The following is a 24,436-nucleotide window of genomic DNA, read 5'->3' on the forward strand; positions in this document are numbered from 1 at the left end:
TGGCGGTAAGAGATTTGCGGACAATGAAGAAGTAATCGAAGCTGTAAATGGTTATTTTGAGGAGCTTGACGAATCAGTCTATAGAGATGGCATTAATAGACTGGAACACCGCTATGAGAAATGTATCAGCCTTGGAGGAGATTATGTTGAGAAATAAAAAAAAAAAATTTTTAAAAACCTTGTTTTTCTTGGTCAGGCCGGAAACTTATCAATCCACCCTCGTATATGTGATTTGCGCTATTAAGACGTTACAAAAAGTCCGTTAATAAGACTCAAGTATTGATTTATTTTTTTTTATACAAACTGGCCAGGATATTTCTAAATTTCTTGACCGTGGATTCAACGATTTCGGCTCGGCAATTATGAATCTGTTAATTAGTTAGTTAATGGGTATGCTACTTTTTGCAATATGTATACATATATACTTATTACATTTTATTTTGTACATTTTCAGTTAAGTTTACAAAATTCGTATTTAACAGGTAGCTTACACTTAAATGTAGGTAAAAAGTCTTCTTATTTTTTCGATCCACATTTTTTAACAGTCAGAATTGTAAGTACAATCACAGTTATTGCTAGCGCTACAGCAATAAACAATAGAAGCGCATTCAACGTACCCCTGAAAAGAAGAAGTCATATGTTTCCGTTTAATTTGTCTATTTTTGTAAATACTTCTTATTATATATTAGTTTTTGTTCAGAATGATTTATTTACAATATTTTCTATTACTTTTAGAAATATTACATGTCATAACTAATTTGATATCATTCATTTATTACTCGTATTACATCTAACAAAGAACACGATTAAAACAATTGTTGCTGTTGTTAATAAAACTAGGATTAATAATAGGATTCCGGTTAATAAACTTCTGAAACAAAAAAAAATACATTATTGTTGTTTGTATTTAAAATAAACATTTAAAAAGGTTGTCTGTGTAGAGCCTTCAACTTAATTAACTTTAATAACATTGGTGTAGTTGTGAATGTAGTTGCATAGTTTTTTAATTTAGTATTTTAAACATACATATATAGAAAGGTATTAACTTCTTTTTGATTTAATGTAAGTAACAGATATTAATGAGGTACACACAATAATTAACTGTTCGAACCCAGGCAGTATTGGCGCTGTTTGAGGGAAAGCTATTTGCATTCTGATTTTTTATGAAGTCGTATTTAAGGGTTTTTTGAATTGACTTTGAGTTTTGTTGTTTCTATATATTGCAAAAGTGATTGCATAATGTTGTATTATTTATAAATTCAAATTCCGGCAATACTTTTAGAGAGATAAAGTAAATTTTCACCTTTACTTCTAAAATATACTTAGCACCCACATCGTCGTCGTTAAAATATAATAGATTTGAAAAATGTTGACTTACATGCATGGGCTTATACACCCCATTTCTTTGTTTACGATTTGCTTGATCAAAATAATATACCTATTTCTTGTTCTGAAAATCGCAATTTGTTTCCAAAATACGAATTTGTAAGTATATTAATTAATTCATAGGGTCCCTTTCATGTCATACTTTTATTGTACGTACTTGATCATAATTTATTATTAACGATAACGTTAAGTCGATTACTTTTTGTAGTTATTTATTTATGTAGGTATTATCTGTTATTGAGTTATTCCTTACAACCCTTCATTTAATATTTTTAATTTATTAATTATTTTAAAAAATACATAAAAGAAACTAAATAAGCAAAACATTATGGGCATGTACCTACTATTGTTTCGGATCTGTCATTCAAAATTCTACTGGTACAATTTAAATTCTTGACAAATAACTAATTAATGTATTTTCACTGTTTTGTCAATCCTTTTATATAGTTCAAAATGAATTTTGACAGTTTTGTTCGTTATATTAACTTTTTTGCCTTTTGGTCGTCCCTTTTATTTTTTATTTATCGATTATTTTGATTCACATGGCTTGTCACAAGCTACCTCCTTTTGAAGACGAGAAAGAAAACGATAACGCGCTACCGGTGTCTCCTGAAAACGATTCGAATATTACAGGTAATGAGAAAGAACAAGGAAGTAGTGTTGACTATGAAGAATACGAAATTGAGGCAACAATCAACGGGGAAGAAGAAAATCTCGAGGAAGATGGTATAATCGAAGAGAAATGTTGTTTGGAAGAAGTGGAATCAAACAGGTGTAACACTGAAATAGACCGACGAGCATGTATTTCTTATGCAGACAAAGAAACATTCGCCCATCATCTTATAGAATGTACCTTGAGAAAGGTGTTGAAGACAGTATACTCGATGAATTTGCTTAACGAATCGTTCTTTTCCGATCAATCGGTCAGGTCTTCAGTTTTTGATTTAAAGCTGACCAAGAATTTCAATCGTAGAGAAAAAATTACAGATATAGAAGAAGTTATTTACTATTTCAAATGGCCTACAATTGCCGAATTTTCATGCCAACTGATCGAAAAAAAAATCGAAGAATACATGAAAACCTGGCATTTAACGGAAGACTGGCGTTACTGTATAAAGTTGGTCGGGCAGGACTGCGTCAATAAAATGAATCGTTATCATTACGCGGTTATATGGTCACTACCAAACAAATGCTATCCTGTACCTCAGGTCGAAGCGAGAGTATTTTTTACTATTGTAATAAGAAATGATATTCCCACTTGTTGTCCCGTTGAAGTTTGCTACCGTTTTGAAGGCAACAGTCACTATCATGTACCGGGTCGAATACAATTTAAAGAACAGTGGCTTTTAGACATACTTTACGCGAAACTAAAAGTTTACAGTAGTGTCAATTTCTAATAATTTCGTGGTACCAAATTTTAATAAATCTAATGTTAATACTTTCAATCGGAAGAATTTTGAGAGAATTTTATGTATTTGTGCCATCATTCCTATTGAAATTCATTAAACATGGTATCTATTTGTTATTTATTCAAAATAATGCAACAATAAAGTATACGAGTAAATTAAAAATTTAAAAGCTACACCTAGTTTAAAATAGTCCCTTCTAAAATTTATTATTTTAGAATTTAATGACGTTTTAATTTAGAAACAGGAATATCTTGTGATTACTTCGTAATTACGCAATAGTGATAAAATTCAGAAACAGTAATTATATATTCTTAATTAAAAAAATATGATTCATTGGGAAATTATGAGAACCTACCTTTTTCTATTCCCTCTACTGATGTTAATTTTCAGTTTCCTTGTTCCTTTTTCACTTGATTTTTGTCTCTACTTCACCTCTAAATTTAATTTTAAAAATGAAGTAATATCTTTAAAAGTTATTTATTTTAAGCCTTTCACAATAAAATAATATTTATGAAAAATTCACTTACAACAAAGTAAACCAGTATTTGGACAGTGTTAATAAATACAAAAAAAAAATTGAATGAAAAACAGTTGAAAAATTAACTGATTGTCTTCATTATAATTATTAAAATTGGAGGGCTTATTTGAAATTTAAGTAAACAAACATACATATGTGTGTGTGATTAACCATGTAGCTCTGTTTGAGTGTTTTCTATTAAAATGGAGATAATTTCTGATACAATGCTTTACAAAACTGAAACGAAATTTTAGAAAAGTGCTTATAAATATCATTGTTTTCACTTAAAAGTCAAATAAATACCGAAGTAAACGCGTTCATAATCAACCCTCTTGAATTATCAATTTACATTTTCGTCATAAAGAGGGGTGGCATCGCCTAAAGACATGGAATGAGGTGAAGTGTTGGTTCTTGGGGTTGACCTTATTGATCTAGGACTTTTTCCTACATTTTTCATCCTTGATCTGTCCAAATCATTCCTTATGTCATCAAAACGTGGTGTCCTTTGAGAACCAGTTCTGGGGGTGTTTCTACCTTCACTTCGAGGAGTTGCTTAAGAAGAAATTAATTTTATAGTTAAATATCGTTTAAATGTTATATGAAATGTAAAAATCAATTTTTTTGTTTGGAATAATTATATGTATTACAATTTTTTTTACCTCCATCTCTGCTCTTTGACCTTGCTGCCCATGCTTCGGCAGCTTTCTGCCAGTCCATAGATTCACTATGGGGGTTGTAACCACGATTGTGGTCAGGATAGCCTTTTGGAGAATCGTATGATCTCGATGCTGAAATTAAAAAAATATATTGAAGCTCCTAAAAATTTTTTAGAATTGGCAAAAATGTTAACACTCCATAAATTCTGAATAAAATATTAATGGCGGGAAAGAGAAGACTATGTACACTAAAAGTAAGCTCGTTCAGTATTACTTCACCTAAATCATTTAACGTTAAACTAAAAAATTATACATAATTGAAAAATTCAACATTTTTAAAAAGGTTTTTATTCTTATCGAGAATATTGCGTAATCACTTTAGTTTTAAATTGTTAGTCTATTCTATGCATATAGTGTAGTAATATAATTCACGCAGATTTTTTTGAATTGCATACCTTCATATCCTCGTCCATGATGATCAAGCGGTGGAGCACCATATGGTAATCTGCCGTGAGGGCTGGGGTGGGGACTGGTTTGTACAAGAGGGGAAGGAGCGCCGAGATTTCTGTATGAGGGCGTTCTGTGGGATGGAGTTACCGCTCCTGGGTGCAGGAACGGGCCGTTCATGTGCGAACCGCCACTTGTGAGGGGCGATGGTGTTTGCTGACCGTAACGGGGGGTTTGCTGCGTATGGGGTGTTTGGTAGGGGGTCATGAAAGGTGTTTGACCACTGGGTGTGTAAGGCTGTAAACAGAATCAACAAATTCTATAAAATGAAATTTCTATATTGACAAAATTATAAACACCAAAAGGATTAATTTAGCTATATATTTAATTGCATTAATACCTAAAAGACGGATTACTTTATGTTAAGTTTTGAAGATATTAAGTTTATCAACAAAGTGGTAAGTATAGTTGGGTCGTTGAAAATTGGCAAGTCTGCAATAAAACTGTCGCATTTACTTTCTTCATTCAACTTACTAACTAGACTAACTAATTTTACTCACGAAATACGTTATAGGGAATATCATAAATGTAGAAAAGAGATGTCAGGTAGGAATAGCAGGGGATACTAATAAAGAAAAAGAAATAACATTACACCAATTAATGTGTAATATAAAGAGACGCAGACAAGAAGAATTTGTGTATCGTGTCAGTATCAGACTTTAACGAATGTTCAACATTATCAAGAATTTAGAAAACTAAAGACGCTTGTTTAAAGATATAATTCCAACCAGACAGTTATAAAGCCGACCCTGACCTTTTACGTACCTAACCAACCTTTAAACGTTGTACCGCTTACTATAATTCGCTTGTCTCTTCCCACTTTGTATCACTCATGAAGTAGTTCCTAACTTAACAAGAGCGTATTCAAAATACAGCAAATGACTACAGTCTCAAGTGGAAATAAGAAAGAAGATAAATCTATTCTCACAGATAATTTATTGCGGACTTTACCAATTTTGATTGTCCCAATTATACATATATTTTACACAGAAGATTAAGGACATCCTCAAACATCAGTTGTGGCACAAAAGCAGTTTACCACGTAAATTACCTTTCGTACTATAAAAATTGACTAACACTGTGCTCCCAAGCGCATAAGAACATTAACTGACCTGTATTGCTTAATATTCGACTTAGCAACGTGTTTTACTTCAATTATCTCGGATTAACCACATTACTACTCACATCCTATAGATTTGAGCTGTTTGCGCATGTTGTGATTACGTTGTGCGTTATTGCAATGTTGCCAACTAGTACGCTGCTAGTCAATAAGTTATGCGAGCAAAACTGAGATTGTCGCCACTTTTTACATTGATTTCGCGTAAAAAAAATATTCGTCTGAATATCATTTAACAATTCCCAAAATTTTAAAGGAATTGTAAAAGAATTACCATTGTTGCAAAATAAAATATAATATATATAAATCTGTATAAAACTCATAAAGCATAATACACTTAAATGGAAATTTAGAATGCCGATATTTTGAACATCAGAAGCTAGGTACCTCATGTGTCAAGACACTATCAGAAAAAAATTAATAAAACAAACCAATAATTTAAAAATTAGCCAGATATTGAATCATTTCATACTGTATTTCTTAAATGTATACAAATTTTCAAACAAAAAATGAGTCGTTTCAATTAAATTTTTAAAAAAGGATAGCAAACTTGCACACTTTTTTAATAGACTTACCGTATTAATGTAAGCACCAGCCCCATATGTTCCACCACCAGGTGTATGAGGGTAATGAGGGGTCTGATTTGCTACTGCAGATAATGTTTGCATCATATGACTTGGCAGGTTCTGCGCCACCCTCTGAATAGCTTCAGGATTCATACCTTGTTATTTAAAGGAAATTATTAATTATAGTTTGGTTATTTTCAATTATGAACCATAAAACTTACTGTTTATTCTCGGCGTAGCCCCCCCATAATTACTGGACACCCTCGGAGTACTGGGAGTTCCTCCAGGAATTGGATCCCTGAAGTGTTCTTTAAACCATTTAAACAAACTTCCGATAGAATCGAATATTTGACTCCTGAATCGAAAACCATCGGGCGTAACCGTTATAAATTCGTGTCTACACTTATTTCGGGGTAGATAAGACAGCAGGAATTTTCCCGGATAATTCTGAAATTGTCGAAAAATATTATGGGATAAACTAAAATAAGTAACTTAATACTACTCATTTGCAATTTAATTTTGCACAATTTTATGCATATATTGAGAACAAAACAAGGATTTACAATTTAAAACAGTAGTGTCAATATCAATAATTACAAATTAAATAAGTGCGGACTTGTGGCACTCCACATAATACATAAGTACGATTTGAAATGTGATTTTTATATTTAAATGAGTACTCTTCGATACGAAACTCTCAATTTAATCAATTATAAAGTAATTCAATCCAAAAGAGTGCAACAAAAAATACATAATTACTTCTGTAAATTCTTACCTTGGAAGCACTGACGACGTAATGTATTTTCGACGCATTTTTCTTCTTCTCCTCCTTAATATATTCCTCAGCTTTGTCCTTTAGTCCTCCTTCAGTATCTTTGTAATATTTGAACTGTAAAAGGTCTCTAGCATGTGCAGCCATAGGGGTAACATGTCTCGCGATAATTTCATCTAAATCTTCGAATTCCTCACCGTTAATCCATAAGGACGATCCGAGAGAAAACGCGTTCGCTTTGCCTTCTTCCTTCACATCAATATGCTGATAAATTCCATCGGCAACTTTCCAAGTTATGGTTAAATGATCAGCACCCTTACTCGACGGTCGAATGATAACTTCCCCTTGGTCCATATTTGCCATGCATTTCTCGGCTTCTGCATATGAAATATTGTGAAAAGCTGGATGCACTATGACCCTCTTAATGTATGTCTGTCTTTGTTTGTTCTTCTTGATTTCCTGCTCTGTTTTTGTGTCCTTATCTTCTGATTCTTGGTCGTAGTATGGGTCCTTTGTGGGTCTATAAATATTTTATTTAATAATATAGACATAAATAAATTAAACTTCTATTTCTAATTTACCTCCATTCGTGATTTTTGTCAGCTAAATCACTCGATTTGGACGTACAATCAACTGAAAATCTTTCTACGTCTATTTTAATTATTCTACAGTGGATTAATTGCCCTATAGACACTCTTTCTTCAGGATTTGTTACATGCTTATCACTAAGATTCTTAATATGAATATAACCTGAGAAATAAAATCACAATAAGAGTAATAAAAAGTAATACTGCACAAGTTTATAGACAACCTGAAATTCCATTATCAAGCCTTAATCTGACGCCTGTTGCTTGACCAGGACATGCTCCCGCATCAAAATGGTTCCATACGTCAGATAATTCAGGAAAATCATTTTTGAGACAGAAAGGACACTGCCAAAGACCTGTTTCATCATTACGAACAGGATTAGCTTGATCCAGTTGCTCTCCTTGAGGTTTTTTATGGGTGATACCTAAAAAATAATAACTATCAATTTGACAACTAAAATATTTCTAGAATTTTTTTTACCAATTACTGTGGAAGTTATAAGCTTTCCAATGTAAAATGTTTCGGGACTTTCTTTGGTAAGCATATCAAAAAGTTCCTCCGGATTTGCAGACTGGAATGGAGTTCTCAAGTCCTTATATCTGCTATTTAATTCAGCTCTAATGTCGTACAAGGTGATACTTTTGTTGCCTATTGAAGGAATTAAAATGAATATAGAGAAAAATTACGGAAAAGGAATTTATGAAGAACAACATTGCACGATAATTATCAACAATAAATCTGCATGAAAAAATTATACTAATTTTACAACAAGGAGTAGTTAATAACAGCTCGTAACGATTATTTAATATTATTTTTGTGTAACAGTTTCAAAAGTAAAATTAGACGTACCGAAGCCCTGTCGTTCTAATTCTTCAGCAAACGCATCCAAATCAAGATCTTTTAGCCTTTCTGGAGCTTCCAAAATCTCTTCTAAAGCTCCTGCAGGATTAGCACCTTCATCGTCGTCATACTCGAGGGCATCTACTGCCATTTTTCTTGCCCACTCATATGTTTCTGGATGTACTCGAGAACCGTCCAATATTTCCACATAAGCCTCCGTACTACACAAATAATAAAGGTAAAAGGAAAAGTATATGATGATGAACACAAATAGTGGTTACCTGTCACCTAAGCTATTGGTGTCGATTTTAACGAATCCAGAACAATTAATGAAAACTTTTGGACCCATATGACACGCAGTAACCAACTGAGTTCTGTTCTCGAGCCTTTGGTTTGTCTGTTTAAGGACTCTAAGTAAGGCTTGTCCTTTGCGAGGTCCCAAACCACATATGAACTGAACAAGATATGAAGTATGGGGATGTTGGACTGCGCGGTTTATATCTACGCCCACCTCATTAGTACGATTCACGAATTCAAGGAAAAGATTTTCTAGGAGATCTTCTTTAGGAATTTGTTCCTAAATACATACATATTAAGGAAAAATTTAACTGTAAATTTTGACAAAATGAAAAATAAAAATGATAAATTGTTGTGAATATTAAAAAGCCGGGAGAAGAAATGCATGCATAGTAACAATAGACCCAATTAAAATTGTTGAAACTTAACAAGCACTTACTTGTAATGGATGATATCTAAGTGATAATATTTCTTCATCAGCTGTACATAATTGAGAGTACTCGATCAGAGGGTCTTGCATTTTACGGGCTATTGAGATAGCTTGCCTCAATATTTCAGGATACTCCCTAAAATCAGCTACTCCCTTGTTCGAGTTAGCGTACACCTAAAATTAAAATTGATTTCTTTGTTTGAATTTCAGTTCTTTTAATTGAAGGAGTACAATGCATATATAAGATCTATAAACTTGATTTTATTTGTAGCAAAATAATTTGGACGTGTAAGCTACATTTAAATTATAAAAAAAGCATTTTATTGAAAATTTTAACGGTTTCAGTTTTTAATAGGTGAAAATATTAATCTCGTTTTTACAATNTTGTTTATAAAACCAATGAGATGCTAAAACAACTACTGCACTGAATGAATTAGGACAAACAGATTTTCATAAAATAAAGAATTATTATAAGTGTAACAAATATTTAGGAAACACACCTTAGCAAGTTCGTTGTCAATAATTTCAACTTTAATTGTTGGGAACTGCTCCATTTCGACAAGATCGGCAATTACAGCTTTTAAATCGTCTGCTATCATTAACGCTTCCCTAGACTCCCCTCCTATTGCAATAACGTGCGGTTTTTTCGTAAAAATAAAATTTCTTAAAGCTGTTAGATCCGATTCTTTTTGTAATTTTTCATCTTCGCGCCAGCTGTTCTTTCTTTTTAAAATATGGGGTAATCTTAAGTAATCTGTGATATCACCGTCAGGGGCTGCTATACACGTGAATGCTGCCTGAGAATAGTCCGGTACATAGGCGAGCCCCATTACACGTAGTCCTCTGCTAGTGTCCCATTCATCCTCCTCCTCGTCTGGAAACTCGACTTTGTATGGAGCGATCTACAATAGGAATTTAAATTTTAACAATCATTTATTTATTAACAATAATATCAATTATTTTTACCTTTATCCAATTGTAAAGTTTCCTGCAGCAAGCTTTCAAAACTGCTTCTTTTGCTTCCATTAACAATGTACGCCTAAGTTCCGTTCTTAAATCAGGTAAAACAGATTTCTTTAAAGCCATTTCTACGCATTCCATTCTAATTTTATTCCAATCTTGAACGTTTTTACTAAATTCATCCTGAAATTAAGTAGTTTTCCATATTTATGTAACAAATGTTGTAAACGGAAGAACATTAGTCTTTACCCTTATATAAAGTTGTTTAATTTCGTCAATATAAGAGCTACTCGTATTTCCGTCAATGTTTTCACTGAATGTAATTGTTATTAGTTTTTCTTCTTCAGCTAGAGATAGCTTTAAAAACTGATCTGCTGTTAAATCTCTTACCGGTTTATTTTTTACGTATTTCATGCTGTAATAGTTAGAAATTAGTTTAATGAGAAATTTTTTTTAAGCATATTTATATATCATATAACGATAATACTTACCTATAACAATTGTGGGTTTCGTCAATAACTTTCATTCCCTTTTTTGTTGGTCTTATGCAAATTTTAGCCCTTTCGAAAAAGACTTCTCGAACGCATCTTCTCACTAAGGGCTCGCGAGCTAATTGAAGGGACACCATGAATTTTGCAGCTTGTAAAACGTCATCAGGTGTAGGGAATTTACTAAAAATTAATAAAACTTCTTCCTTAAAAACTAACTTGTCGAAATAATACTACGTATTTAAAGTATCAATTTTTAATTTACTTACGCACAAACATACTCTCTTGCAAGTTCAATCGGTTCGACCGGTTCTTGTTCAACATCATGTCTTTGGTAGTTGTCTCTTAAGTTTTCGGCAAAATGCTCGGGTTGAAGACCAAATCTTTTGGCTAAAGCGTCTAACAAATTGTGAAAAAATTAGCACATCATTTAAATTTAGATTACAAAATTAACATTTACCTAAACCTGCCCTTTGGCACAAATTGTAAGAACCGGAACGTTTTGCATACTTTAAGGTTTCTGGTTCTTGTTCTTCTACTTCTTCCTCTCGTTCTTCATCATCAGGAATATCCCCTTCATCATTTTCTTGTAATCTGCGTAGCCTATAAAAAAGAAAAGGTTATATTAGATTAGTTTTTAAAATATAAACAAAATATTTAAATAAGATTTCGCATTTAATATTACACTACTATCATTTTCAATTTTTTTACCTTTCAGCTCTTCTTTCCTCTTTCTTTCTTTCTCTTTCCTTAGCTTTCCAAGCTGCATGCATGGGGGTCAAATCATTGGCATAATATAAAATGAAATGGTTATAGACATCTTGCAATTCTTCAGCAGTTTGAACGTTTTTCAAACGTTCAATGTCAGAATCTTTCATGATTCTCACGTTCTCCGGAATCGGAGCGTCTGGGTCCTTCATCAGTTGGTCCAGCTGATAAGAACGCATTTTTTCAAACAAATTCAAAAGATTTTCTTTGCGCTGTTTCAGTTGACACCATTTTGCGTCATACTTGTACACTTTCCAAAGGTCGTTGATATTTAACTCAGGCTGCACATACTCCTTTCGATAGAATGCAATAAAGGGCACTTCAAGCTGCTGATTTCGCATAAAGTCTAATGCTTTACGTATTTTACCGACTGTTTGAGGGCCCTTTTTTTGTCTCTCCTTCGCCTCAAGACTTAAATGAGCATCTTGATTAGAAACGGTGGGTTTACAGAAAGCCTGTAATAAAAACAATTAATTCAAGGAGAACTTTAACTCGTTTACATTTATTTACTTGTTTATATATCCAATCAGCTTCTTCGTTTAGTTCATTTGAGTCTTCGGGAACGGCAGTGATAGGGACTTCCCGCAATTGCATACGCTCTGGAATATCTGTATTTCGAATTTCATTGTCCAAGTCAGTAAAGAAGCCTCTCTTAAGTTCACTGGGCTCATAAACTTCGAATATTGATTTGCGTGTTGGTTTTTTGCGCGCTGCTTTTTTGGGGCGACGTCTGTGATTTAACGAGAGACACATTAATTTAATGAAAACCTAAATGTTTGACAAATTGAATTATTTCATACCTTCTTTCTCCATCATCTTCATCTTCTACATAGTCGTCTTCTTCTTCTTCGTCCTCTTCTTCGTATTCATCGTCATATTTTGTGAATTCATCAAAATCAAAATCCACACCAAAAGTTTCTTGAGCTTCTTGTAAAGCCCTAATTTGTTTTTTAAAAGTTTGAAAACTTCTTTTATGATGTTACAATTTACTTACGCGTCAGTGAAGATCGGTTTTCGTTTCTTCTTTTTATCTTTCAGAGGTCTTCCATCGTCATCAACAATAAAGTCATCAGCATCAGAATATTCTCCCTCTTCTTCATCTTCCACTTCAGGTTCTGGTTGAGGCCTCTGACTACGCTCAGAGCGGCGGTCATCATCCTAATCAATTATTGTTTAAAATTTATGTAAAATAATGTAGTCTAAATAAGCACTACATCATTTATAATTTTTTACACCTTTTTTATTGGATTTTATATTAGTATTTACTTGCACCTAATTTATATTAAAGTGGACATTGTGGCTCTGCAAATAGGAACAAAGAAAACACTAAGCTTACCTGTTCTCCTTGGTCCTGTGTTTTGCATTTTAAACATTTGTCAATTACAAATTTTTAATGTATATGTTACAGCCAAATTAATTAATAATATATACCAAATTTAGACAAAATTATCATCGGGAATTAATCAAACAATTTTGCTATTTTATGAAATATTTAGTAAGACTAATGTAATAAAAATAATTTAGTTTATTTTATGTTGCAAGGGCACACAAAGTTATGATTTGTCATGAATATAGTCAATTGTAAATGAACTTAAAAAGGAGGACGTTACTTTATTGCTTAACAAAAACAGTAATAATAAAAAAAAGAAAACCTAGGGCAAGCATAACCTTGTTTGAATCGATAATGTCAAGTTATAGTTGTCCCAGTTTTTTCATTTTTACTCTTTTTGCTAGGGCACAATCCTTATTTTTTAATTTCATTATTGGTTATAAATATGCTTAGGTGAAGTAACTTGTAGTACAATTATATAATTGCTATATAATAACATTCTTACATTACTTACATCATCAGAAAAGATTTCCATAGCAATTTTATCTTTGTCTGGACTTTCATCATCATCCCCTTCACCATCACTTTCTTCATCTTCAATACGTCTCAACCTTTTGAATTTCTATAATAATGAACATCTTTTTCAATTCTTAAAGAATTATTTTTCAACAAATTTTTTACTTGCCCTTCTTTCTACTTTTACTCCCAAATTTTCTTCTAAAAGCTCATAATCTTCATCTTCTAATCTGTCATCATATTCTTCATCATCAGATTTCTTGCGCTTCTCTCCACCAGAAGCATCTGAATCTTCACCTTCACTTTCATCAATAGGATTATCATCAATAAGATCTTTAAGTTCTTCTCTTAAACGTTCTTCGTCATCTGCAAAGAAAAAAAATGAACACAGTCTGACACAACATCTGCAACTAACCTTCTTCCTCTTCTGAGCTGTCTTCAACAGTTACTTTTGATTGTTTTAGTTTTTTACGTTCGTGAGGTTCCAATTCTTCCTCTTCCTATGTATAACATCATTTAATATTATTTTACCATAAAATAAGAAGGAAATTACATAAAAATAACTGGAACTATAATTACCTCACTTTCTTCGGCCTCTGATTCTATGAAATCGGCCATTTAAGTAACTTTTTGATTTTAACTAACACGAAAAGAGTAATAACTATTTTATTTACAATAAATAACAAACTAAATATTGTATACTTATTAAATTAAAAAATTAGAAAATGTTGATCATATCAAAATATTGACATTTGTTGTCAGCATCCATACTATAGAAGATCTATCATAGATAGAAGAGATCTATTGAAAAGATCTAGCAAGATCCAATTGTTATATACCATAGGTAGTTATACACAAGCTTCATAGATGGTAGATATATGATAAGAGTTCTCCAGCGAGTAAAACACAAAGTAATACAGAGTCACTAAGTAAGTTACCAGTTAAAACGATTAAAAGAAAGTTGGCTAAGTGAGTACATCGGAATAGTAACTTTTTTATTTACTTAGGTCAACTGCTACAACAAACTAAAAAATTTTTCAGGGCAGGTACACTCTGAGTACGGTCCTGCTGCTTTGTATATTTTCTATTGGTTATTTACATGCCCGTACTGCGAGTTAATCTGTGGTTGTCTATTTTGATAATTTTGAATATGATTTTGAATCCGCAAAACCGTTAATCTGACGATCAGAGTAGTGACAGTTTAGTTTAAACTTTTAATTTTGATGGTATTTAATTTATTTATTGGCGAAAAAAATGGATGATTTATTTGAACAAGCAGAAATGGAAGCAATTTCATACATTAAAGCTAGAGATCCAAGTATTCAGGCATTAAATCTACCTAGAAGGTTTGATAAACCAACTAATCTTCTTCCACTTTTTGGAGAAGAAAGTCAACAAGAGGATGAAAAGGTAAGAAGTTTTTTTTTAGTATTGTTGAATTCGAAAATGATTTAAAAATGAATTAATTCCATAAAGGAAGAAGAGGACGGACGTTTACAAGTTTATTTACGCTTTAAAAAAGCTGATAATATTGAGCAGTATTATGAAGTTCAAAACGATCAAACGTTACTTTGTAAAATACCCAGTGATGCACAGTGCGTTCGTAACATTAGGAATGAGAAGATTGTTAAAAAGTATATATTCACAAAAATATTTCCTCCTGATGCAAAACAAGTAGACATCTTTAATGGGGTTGTAAAAGAAAAAGTGTTAAGATTTATTAATGGACAAAACTGTTCATTATTCACCTATGGTGCATCAGGATCTGGCAAGTATCAATTAAAATACCAAGAATATAACTCTATTAATAAAATACTTGTAGGAAAAACCTTTACAATTTTGGGTACAGATCAAGAGCCAGGGATAATTCCAAGAGCTTTAGAATACTTGTTTCAAACATTACCACAGCTTCATGAGCATACTACTATGAAACCAATGCATCCTGGTTTAATGATAAGACTTAACAGTTCAATATGCAAAACTGAACGAGAAGCATGCTATCAAATTATTAATTCAGTATCTGACCGTAAATTGCATTGTGAAATGTACAGGTATTTAATTTCTTATCATTATCTGTCATAATAGTTGTAATGTATTTTTGTTTTTATTAAGATCAATGCAGAAAAGACTAAGCAACGAACCAGGAGCTGTTTTAGATGAAGCAGATGATGTCAATTTGGGGGTTTGGGTAACATTTGCAGAAATTTATAATGAAAGTATTTATGACCTGCTAGTGCCTCAGCCTCCTAGAGGGAAATCTAGACAGAAATTGTGTTTAGGAGCCATTAGAGGAAATAATTATATTAAAAATTTAAAAGCTGTAAATGTAATGTCAGGTTTAGAAGCTTATATGGTGCTTCAGTATGGCCAACAAAACTTACAATACGCAGAAACACAATTAAATTCTCATTCAAGTAGATCCCACTGCATTTTTACCATTAAATTAGTACAAAACTCAAAAAAAGACAATGGGACTTCAATGAGTCAATTTCATTTTTGTGATTTAGCAGGTTCTGAGAGAGTTAAAAAAACATTAAATATTGGTGATCGGTTAAAGGAATCTAATAATATAAACAATTCTCTTTTGGTCCTTGGAAAATGTATAAGTACAGTCCGGGACATACAAAAGAACAACAGTGATGGTAAAATAGTACCTTTCAGAGAATCAAAACTGACTCGGTTATTCCAGAAAGCGTTGTCAGGACATGAACCAATTGCAATGATTGTGAATTTGAATCCCTCAAGGATTATGTTCGATGAAAGTTTACATGTTCTCAATTTTTCTGCTATTGCCAAAGATATAATAGTTGAAAAGACAATAATTCGAAATGAGAGACGGGAAAGTAGATTTTCGCAATTCTTACAATCAAAAAGCACTGGTATCAGTGAATTCCAAAAATATTACGATGAAGAAAAGGAAGCACTTAAATCAATCATATGTCAACTTCAAACTGAATTGCAATTAAATGAAGATACATATCAAAGGGATCGCGCCAGAATTGTAGCGGGTTACAAGGACATTATTGACAACATAGAAAGGTGCCACCAGCAGCAAATGGCGAACTTAAAACAAATTGAGGACAACAAAGTGAAACTTTTGGAGGGAAAAATTAACATGTTGAAGAGTCAGTTGGATAATGATTGTAAGAGTGGCATAATTGATCTAACTATGGATGAAAATGATATTGATTATTACATAGAAGAACTTGAAAGGTGTCAAAGAGATATAGAAAGACAAAAAATCCACTATGAAGGTGAACTACGGAAAAAGGATGTGGAAATTACATACCTAAATAAAAAACTTAGCATAGCAGAAGAAGACAACCAGAAGTTACATTTACAAGAGAAAATTAAGCAGCTTGAAGAAGAAGTTGCTACATTAAAAGATACTTTAAGTGATGCGCAGAATGATTATGTAGAGTTAGAAGCTAAACTTTCTGAATATCAGGACTTGTATGAGGCGCAGGTTTTAAAAATAGTCCAATTAGAAGAAGAAAATTCCCAGTTAAAAGCTGCATTGCATAATAGTGTTCGTGATTCGGAGGACGATTTTGAATTGGATTTGTAATAGCTGTGTTTTAATATATTTTGATAACTGTTTGTATATACATTCCTATATTTCATTAATACTGATATTATTAAGTACAAAACATAATACATTCTTTACAATTATCTTTTAACTGTACAAACCTTTTTTAAGCTACTAAGTTAATAATAAGAACAGTAAAGGCCCTAGAATGGTACCTTGGGGAACTACGATTTCTAATTGAATTAGTTGATTTATTCATTTACTTATTAAAGTAACTAATTCATAGGGGGGGGGAGGTTTAGACACTGAGACACTGTGTGTGGGTTGGCGAAACAAAAAATTAAATATAAAAAATATATCTACTTTTACTCTTTATGTCCAAAATTTATTTTTTTCTTATGCTTATGTTAATGAATCATTTTTATTTTTCATAAGTGACTAATGAAGTGATGATGCCAATGCTGAGTAACTGAATTAGTTGAGTAATTTGTTTTCCATACCTTAACCTCAAACCACAAGTAAACATGCAAATTTTGTTTGTTTAAAGCGTTAAATGTAATATTTTCGTAATTTAAATATGAGTAGACCTCAACAGTTTTTGGAAGATGCTATTGCAGCAGCTAAACGAGCAGTACAATTTGATACTGACCAACAGTATGAACCAGCAACATACTTTTATACAATTGCAGCAAAACTTCTTGTCAAAGCTGCTGACATAAGTGAAGCAGAAAAAGCTACTGCGTTAAGAAAAAAATCTCAAGAATATTCCCAACGTGCTGCTGTCTTAGAACAACTTAAAGATGCTGAATATTCAACTCAAGCTGAAGACGAACACAAGAAGAGACTGAAACGTCTACATTTTCTTCTACAGCAGGGTTTAGATGCAGATAATGCAGGACTAAAAGATACGGCTGTCGACTTGTATGCTCAAGCGATAGAATATGTAACTCATTATCCAGAATTTATGCATGGGGAACTTAGGGAGATTGTGATTCAAGCATTAGAGAGAGCAGAAGCATTAAAAGGTATAAAAAGAGTCAGTAATGAGGCAACAAGTAGTGCTCCAGAAAATGTGTCAAAATCAAATTTTAAGCCATTACAGTTTGTACCAAAAGCTGCACCCACGTTACAAAGAAGTTCAAGCATTCAGTTAAAAGTAACAGGAGGAAAAGATGGATACACTGAGGAAGAAAAGAGAGTTTTGTTTCATACCTCAAGAATAAACAAAAATGAATATGTTCCCTTTATGTCTATAGATTTAAAAGAAAAATTTCAGTATGCTATAAGTTTTACTGATAAAGATGGTGTATTAGCACTTTCACCTAAACAGAAAAGGGAGTTTGCTGGTTGGGTTAGACCTGAAGATATTTGCACTGATCCATGCATAGTTGTAGGAGATCATCCAGACTATTATAGCATTAAGCAGACCATTGTGTCTGATTGTTCGTTTGTAGCAAGTTTGGCTGTTAGTGCACAGTATGAACGACGCTTTGTTAAAAAGATTATTACTGCAAAAATATTTCCAAGAACTAAAGATAAGCGCCCTATTTACAACCCTTTTGGGAAATATATGGTCAAACTAATATTAAACGGTGTAGCAAGAAAAGTGATAATTGATGACACATTACCAATTAGCAAGCATGGAAGGCTGTTGTGTTCTTATTCTAGTAATAGGAATGAATTTTGGGTTTCACTTTTAGAAAAAGCATACATGAAAGTTATGGGAGGATATGACTTTCCTGGTAGTAACAGTGTAAGTAAAAAGAAAGCCAAATGCTATACATATTAATAATTATAATAAAGCTTTATGCAGGTTAATGAGTTAGCTATGCTATGCAGCGTTGCTTGTTTTTTTTTCAATTGTACCAGAATGTCGTACAAAAATGTATTAAATACTTTGTACAAAATAATAAGAACTGAGGGATTTCCCCACCGAGGGCAACGCTGTCCTCACTAAATCTCGTAACTCGTAATCAATCGTTTCGAACGCTACATAAGCATAACCCACCCATATTGAAGATCCTACGAATATAGTCAACCAGATAGCATAATCAGGCTAAATAAATATTTGAAGGCGGTATCATTCGATTCATAGGTTTTGTTTGTTTCAGAATAAATATTGTTTATTTTTCTGTCCTCATTTAAAAATGTAATTAGCACAAATGTACTAAAAACGATGAAATTATATTTTTGAACAAAAAAGGTTAAAATGTGCTAGATTGGTACAATTTTACCAACTCTGGCAACGCTGTTGATATGGTTTACAATGGCTTACATTTGTCGTCTGTATTGTTCATTCAGCCTCTTCCGTTGATACTACAAAAATAGGAATAAAAGATATCTATTTTACCTCATACGATAAGAAATATTTTTCTGTTTTTTATGCAAAAAAGGTACTTTACTTAAAGTTAGATTATTGTCTTATTGTAGAACATAGATCTACATGCTTTAACAGGATGGATTCCAGAACGTATAGCGATAAGAAGTAAAGAACAGGATTTTAACAAAGACGCTCTGTTTAGTACGTTAGAAACGCGTTTATCTAAAGGGGATGTATTAATTACTACGGCGACAGGGGAATTATCAGAAGCAGAAGCAGAAAGAACGGGACTTGTGGCTACACACGCTTACGCAGTACTTGACGTTCGAAATGTAAATGGTGTAGGTTTTAGAATATTATGAAATGTTGAAATATTAATAGCTAAAGCACATGTTTAGGCCAGGTTGTTGAAACTTAAGAATCCATGGTCTCATTTGAGATGGAAGGGAAATTATTCAGAATTGGACACAAGACATTGGACGCCAGAGTTACAACGTTTATTGAACTATGATCCAAACAGTGCATCTCAGTTTGATAATGGAGTATTTTGGATAGATTATGATAGTATTTGTGCTTTTTTTGAAGTATTTTATTTGAATTGGAATCCCGAGCTTTTTCAGTATACATATTGTACCCATCAGTAAGAGTTGAATGTTCTTATTATAATAGTCTTCAAATTCAGTAATGGTCTTGTTGGCTTATTATCTATTTTTACTTCGTGACTTTCAGAGCATGGCATGCCTGCACTGGTCCTGTAAAGGATCTCTACAATATAGGAAATAATCCTCAATTTTCCTTAGAAGTAGGTTTAGAGACTAAGGGTGCCATTTGGGTTTTACTTACCAGGCATATAACCGAAATTGACGATTTTAGGGAGAATAAGGAATATATTACTCTGCTTGTTTACAATACTAATGGAAAAAGAGTTTATTATCCTAGTAAATTTTTAATTAAATTATTTTATAAAACTAACATTTTAATCAAAAATGTTCTAGACGATCCTTCACCTTATATAGACGGCGTAAGAATTAACAGTCCCCATTATTTATGTAAAATAATTTTGAATCCAACTAGTAGTAAAAAATATACCCTTGTTGTATCTCAGTATGAAAAAACTCAAACTATTTTCTATACAATAAGAGCTTACTCCACCTGTCCGTTTACATTAAGCAAAATTGAAGATCCGTATGTTCACACTAAAGAGGTTTTATTGCTTTTAAATTCTTAATTTGATGTAAATATCTGGAGAGTATGAATTCATTGTAGGTGACAGGGGAATGGAAGGGAGTAACAGCAGGTGGTTGTGGAAACCATCAGTCTACATATAAAAATAATCCTATGTACAGGGTGGAAATTGAAGGGGTTAGAAGTGATAATGAAATTTTAATTGAATTAAAAGGTCCAAAACAATATCAAATTGGTTTTGATGTTACTATTGCAAGTGTTAATGATACCACTGTTACCGCTCCTTTTAAAACCACAACATCAGGACCTTTCAGGTAAACATCAAAATATTTATTAATATGCATCCTGGGCTCATAATAACGCGGAAAATAAATGTGTTTATTTCAGGTCTGGTTTTGTAGTTTTAGAATTAAATAACATTCCTTGTGGGGTGTTAAATATTGTTCCGAGTACATTTTTGCCTGGTCAGGAAGGACCATTCATACTGACGGTTAAATCGCGGTTACCATTACAAATTTCTAGAGAGAGATAGCAGTTTTTTTTTAATAAACTATTACAATTTTACAGCTTTCATTGCACTACAATTGTTGGCCTGGAACCGCCTTATCATATCTACTTTGCAATAAAATTTTACATAGGTACGTAATATAATTTCAATTATGAATTTTTGAAACGATAAAAAGTACACCACGTCCTTCGTTTTAAATCACACGTCTGTGAAGAAAGTGAAAGAATTAAAAGCACACCTGTGAATTTGTAAAGGTTTCATTTTATGAAATATTAACGCCTTATTCTTATTTATTGTATGTAATTGTTATTATTGTATGTAATTTTGTATCTTTGCTACTGTGCATATGGAGTATCTGCCACATAATAAACATAGTTTAATTTTTGCAAAATGGTAATTAAATGGCAAAATGTTGGTTTTGTTGGGTACTGTTCTAAAACCACTATTTGAAATTTTAGTTTAGTGTTATACATTTACTATGGGACCTGTCATACCAAGTATACTTTCATTTTTACTCTGACTTTAATGGTACCAAAACGTACTAAATTTTACTCATTTTTGGCTTTACACTCTACTGAGTTCAAAAATTATTGATATGTATGTGAAAAAAGATATGGGGACATTCCCTCAGCCGTTGGCGAGATTTGGTAAGATGCGGTGAGATCCTCTCCCCTCAAGTGAAATTTACCTGGGCAAAGTGGGACACCTCAATAAAAGTAAAAAAATGAATAAATTTATTCATTATCTGTATTTAAATGATGTAAAAGTTATGTTGAGATTTAAATGACTCCGCTCCTTTTAAATGAGATTTGATGAGATTTTATTGGATCCCCCTCATATTTTGAGCTAATGTAATTGATGGATGCCTCCTTATAATTTATATTCAATAGTTAAGGGTCAAGAGGAATAAAAACATGAAGTTTATTGTCTTTTATTTTATCAGTCATTGACAAGGGAAGGTTCTTTGAATTCATCACCTTCTGTATACAGTAAAAGATTCTTATTCTCGGTTTCTTTATTCGCGTTCCTGTTCCTGTATTCGCGGCTAAACATTGACAGCAATAGACCGCTCGAACCTACTGTGAATTTTTCCGAAAATATGGGTTTCTATTCTAAACATTGTGATTTAACGCTGCGAGATAAATATGTGATTTTTTTTATGGTAATAGACAAAGGTTCACATTAACTCGGTACGTGTTTGGTTTTCAATAATATGGTCATTAAAAGCTTTTACAAGTGCTTAAAGTTGATGCTTCTTGTAGGACACGTATTTTCAATAGAAATTAAAAAATTAAAAAAGCTTTATCTATCTTACTACAAAATTTCAAACCTCTGTTTCAAACATTAAACTCATGATATGTAAAACCGACAACCATGTTTTTACTCTACGGCGCATGTACTACTGAATCCCCTTAATGTATCGGCATCTTTTGAGTATGTACAGCTGGTACGTGCCGAAGCTGTTTTTATAAAAGATTTAACCGAGTAGAAAAGGATTCAGTGTTATTTTGCAACGTATTAGCATCTTTTGAGTACTATCGGCTCGTGTTGAGGTGACTTTTAAAAAAGATGTAACCGAGTGGACTAATTTCAAAATTCTACTCTTGTCTATAGCTGATTATAACGATTAATTTTAATTGCGAATTTCTCAATAAATTGATTTTACTTTGATACATATTGGTTTTATTTTGGAACCTTAGAATGTATCCCCTATGATTCCATACTAATTACCATACCATATCAACGGTTTCTGTATTCGCGACATATTTATGGAACGTATACCCGGCGAATGAAGAGCTTTTACTGTAATTATTCGGATAGGTGCCTACATCTTCTTCAGATTAGATTAATCTTCTCGTTTAACTATAATATAATATATATTACGTATACTGATTGACATGCATTTTCATAATGTTGATATTATGTAACCACCTAATTTTCAAAATTGACTTTTTTGAATGGGTTTGCAGAAAATTGGCAGTTTTAATATAGGTAGTGATGATTAATTACGATTTCGGGAAAACATTATTAGAAAAGGTTTTCGACTTTTGCAATTCCCATGTGGATTTGATCATTTTGTACTTTTGATTTTATCAGGTATTTTGACTCCGCTGTCGTGGAAGTACTTATTACCATTTTATTACAGACAATGAAAAAGGCAACGACAATTTTCATTTAACAAACAGATAACAATCGCCCTGTTAACCCAAACAGATTTAATCAATTATCGCACCGTACAGGAATACAAACGGTAGGAACTGTTCCTATACCAATTTATTAAGGAATTCCCATCATAATCAGTGAAAAACTTATTGGGTTTCAAAATTCAATAATCGTAATGGATTTTACATAGTGTCCTTAATATAGCCTCCGAATCCCTGAACTGTGACTTGCTAATGAATACAGTGTGGCGGTTCGTTAATAGGCACATGCAATTCCATTTAATAAAGGAATATTAATCTACTTAGTGGTCCAACAGTTTGAGGAAATTTGATTAGACTCCACACGTTTCCAATTCCTTCTCTCCTCGACTGCTTTTGTAACATGTTACGTATTGTTTGAAAACAACAAGCAATCGTCTTGCATTCCACTCCCCCACAGTCTCTCACTCCCATTCGCAAAGCAATGTTTGCACATAAATTGAACAAATATTAACACTTTGTTGACGACTGTTTAGTTTTAGTTTCCAATAATAGTTTGCCACTAAACTTAACTAAAAATTAATGATGGTATAAATTTAAAAAAGTCGATTATTTTGACAGGGCGGTGTTGGATTTGTTATAGCGAATTATCGTAAAAAATATGAAAGGAAGAGTATCGGCAAGACCTTATTTGATAAGAATGCAGATGTTTTGCATGGAATTTGGACGCTATAGGAATGTCCAACTGATACATGACCAAAACGTCAATTCTCCTTGAATATTGAACATTAGGGGTTAAAATAAAGTACTAAAAAAGAAACTAATGTAACCTAACTCAATTCTAACCTAATCTAATACAGTACAAACATTTTTTGGAGTGATCCTTGTCTGGAGTCCTATTCCATTCCAATAAATTTTTTAATGTGCTAGGTTAGGTTAGGGATGAGCGAGCTTACGTAAGTGTCTTGTAATATTCGTTTACTTACAATTAAATTTCGAAAAGAACGCTTTTGGTCCCTTATAAGCTTTCAAGATTGTACTAAACTTGCATTTGGTGCTTTGGTCGTAATGAGACGTCCAATTCTAGAACTTTGTGTTCAATATTATTTTCGCCATTAAAAGTGGCAGAAATTAATTTGGGCATTCTCTACGCGTTGGTGTTGTTAATAATAATTGTTAGTACTCAATCTGAGAGTAGGTCATGCATATTTGTTCAATAATAAGCTAAGAAGGCCTAAGCGGCCACGGATGCTTCACGATTCAAAAACTTGTCAAAGAAATGGGGATTGTAGCTTATGATTACCTAATTAAGAATATAGTTATCAATTAAACCTTTAGCAAAAGTTAGATCAAGACGGAATTAGGGATAGGTCCAAAATTTGAATACCTGGTACGAAATAATTTTTATTCTTATTAATTATTTATTCGTTAAGTTCCAGAAAGCATATAGTTAATATTTCTCCGTAAAGTATAACAATGAGTAAAAACTTTTCAGAATTTTAATCCCAGATTTTTTGTGGCGTGATTCCTGTGTGTCCCTGACATTAAGTTTCTTAGAAAATCGATTGAGCTTTCACATTTAATTATGTTCTTCATGTTAATATAA

The 24,436-nt window shown here is 32.4% G+C and overlaps 4 protein-coding genes across 4 annotated transcripts; 3 read left to right on the forward strand and 1 right to left on the reverse strand.

Moving 5' to 3' along the window:
- The first annotated feature begins 1,749 nt into the window (after positions 1 to 1,749).
- Positions 1,750 to 2,950, forward strand: LOC108737470 (A-kinase anchor protein 14-like). Its single transcript, XM_018470327.1, has one exon. It carries the CDS (start codon positions 1,929 to 1,931, stop codon positions 2,781 to 2,783), a length of 855 nt encoding a protein of 284 aa, XP_018325829.1. The 5' UTR covers positions 1,750 to 1,928; the 3' UTR covers positions 2,784 to 2,950.
- Positions 2,951 to 3,491: 541 nt separating this feature from the next.
- LOC108737464 (transcription elongation factor SPT6) lies at positions 3,492 to 13,905 on the reverse strand. The gene is made up of 26 exons (XM_025977909.1): positions 13,727 to 13,905; positions 13,563 to 13,647; positions 13,317 to 13,513; positions 13,146 to 13,253; positions 12,296 to 12,459; positions 12,102 to 12,239; positions 11,812 to 12,031; positions 11,245 to 11,756; positions 10,994 to 11,136; positions 10,803 to 10,932; positions 10,537 to 10,716; positions 10,295 to 10,460; positions 10,052 to 10,228; positions 9,586 to 9,987; positions 9,095 to 9,259; positions 8,640 to 8,935; positions 8,368 to 8,579; positions 7,999 to 8,166; positions 7,742 to 7,942; positions 7,512 to 7,680; positions 6,934 to 7,450; positions 6,380 to 6,605; positions 6,168 to 6,313; positions 4,424 to 4,712; positions 3,972 to 4,100; positions 3,492 to 3,864 (listed from the first exon to the last, which is right to left on the reverse strand). The coding sequence occupies exons 1-26, from the start codon at positions 13,763 to 13,765 to the stop codon at positions 3,653 to 3,655; spliced, it is 5,391 nt and encodes a 1,796-aa protein (XP_025833694.1). The 5' UTR covers positions 13,766 to 13,905; the 3' UTR covers positions 3,492 to 3,652.
- A 331-nt stretch (positions 13,906 to 14,236) lies between these two features.
- Positions 14,237 to 16,973, forward strand: LOC108737467 (kinesin-like protein subito). Its single transcript, XM_018470321.1, has 4 exons — positions 14,237 to 14,557; positions 14,624 to 14,915; positions 14,970 to 15,198; positions 15,260 to 16,973. The coding sequence occupies exons 1-4, from the start codon at positions 14,402 to 14,404 to the stop codon at positions 16,713 to 16,715; spliced, it is 2,133 nt and encodes a 710-aa protein (XP_018325823.1). The 5' UTR covers positions 14,237 to 14,401; the 3' UTR covers positions 16,716 to 16,973.
- Positions 16,974 to 17,094: 121 nt separating this feature from the next.
- LOC108737466 (calpain-7) lies at positions 17,095 to 21,613 on the forward strand. The gene is made up of 7 exons (XM_018470320.2): positions 17,095 to 18,429; positions 19,107 to 19,337; positions 19,395 to 19,636; positions 19,726 to 19,934; positions 19,992 to 20,200; positions 20,263 to 20,495; positions 20,569 to 21,613. Exons 1-7 carry the CDS (start codon positions 17,254 to 17,256, stop codon positions 20,711 to 20,713), a joined length of 2,445 nt encoding a protein of 814 aa, XP_018325822.1. The 5' UTR covers positions 17,095 to 17,253; the 3' UTR covers positions 20,714 to 21,613.
- The last annotated feature ends 2,823 nt before the right edge of the window (positions 21,614 to 24,436 follow it).

The sequence above is a fragment of the Agrilus planipennis genome, unplaced genomic scaffold (assembly GCF_000699045.2).
Source record: "Agrilus planipennis isolate EAB-ADULT unplaced genomic scaffold, Apla_2.0 scaffold155, whole genome shotgun sequence".
NCBI classification, from domain to species: domain Eukaryota; kingdom Metazoa; phylum Arthropoda; class Insecta; order Coleoptera; family Buprestidae; genus Agrilus; species Agrilus planipennis.

Bases quoted from the DNA above. Each gene is read 5' to 3' on its own strand.
- LOC108737464 (XM_025977909.1), bottom strand. From the start codon at position 13,765: ATGGCCGATTTCATAGAATCAGAGGCCGAAGAAAGTGAG. The intron at 10,933-10,993 runs GTAAATGTTAAT...ACAATTTGTTAG, and splicing joins GTGCCAAAGGGCAGGTTTAG to ACGCTTTAGCCAAAAGATTT. The intron at 8,167-8,367 runs GTACGTCTAATT...TTCCTTCAATAG, and splicing joins ATTAGAACGACAGGGCTTCG to GCAACAAAAGTATCACCTTG.
- LOC108737467 (XM_018470321.1), top strand. From the start codon at position 14,402: ATGGATGATTTATTTGAACAAGCAGAAATGGAAGCAATTTCATACATT. The intron at 14,558-14,623 runs GTAAGAAGTTTT...AATTCCATAAAG, and splicing joins GTCAACAAGAGGATGAAAAG to GAAGAAGAGGACGGACGTTT. The intron at 14,916-14,969 runs GCAAGTATCAAT...AAATACTTGTAG, and splicing joins CTATGGTGCATCAGGATCTG to GAAAAACCTTTACAATTTTG.
- LOC108737466 (XM_018470320.2), top strand. From the start codon at position 17,254: ATGAGTAGACCTCAACAGTTTTTGGAAGATGCTATTGCAGCAGCTAAA. The intron at 19,935-19,991 runs GTAAATTTTTAA...AAAATGTTCTAG, and splicing joins AAAAAGAGTTTATTATCCTA to ACGATCCTTCACCTTATATA. The intron at 20,201-20,262 runs GTTTTATTGCTT...AATTCATTGTAG, and splicing joins CGTATGTTCACACTAAAGAG to GTGACAGGGGAATGGAAGGG.
- LOC108737470 (XM_018470327.1), top strand. From the start codon at position 1,929: ATGGCTTGTCACAAGCTACCTCCTTTTGAAGACGAGAAAGAAAACGAT.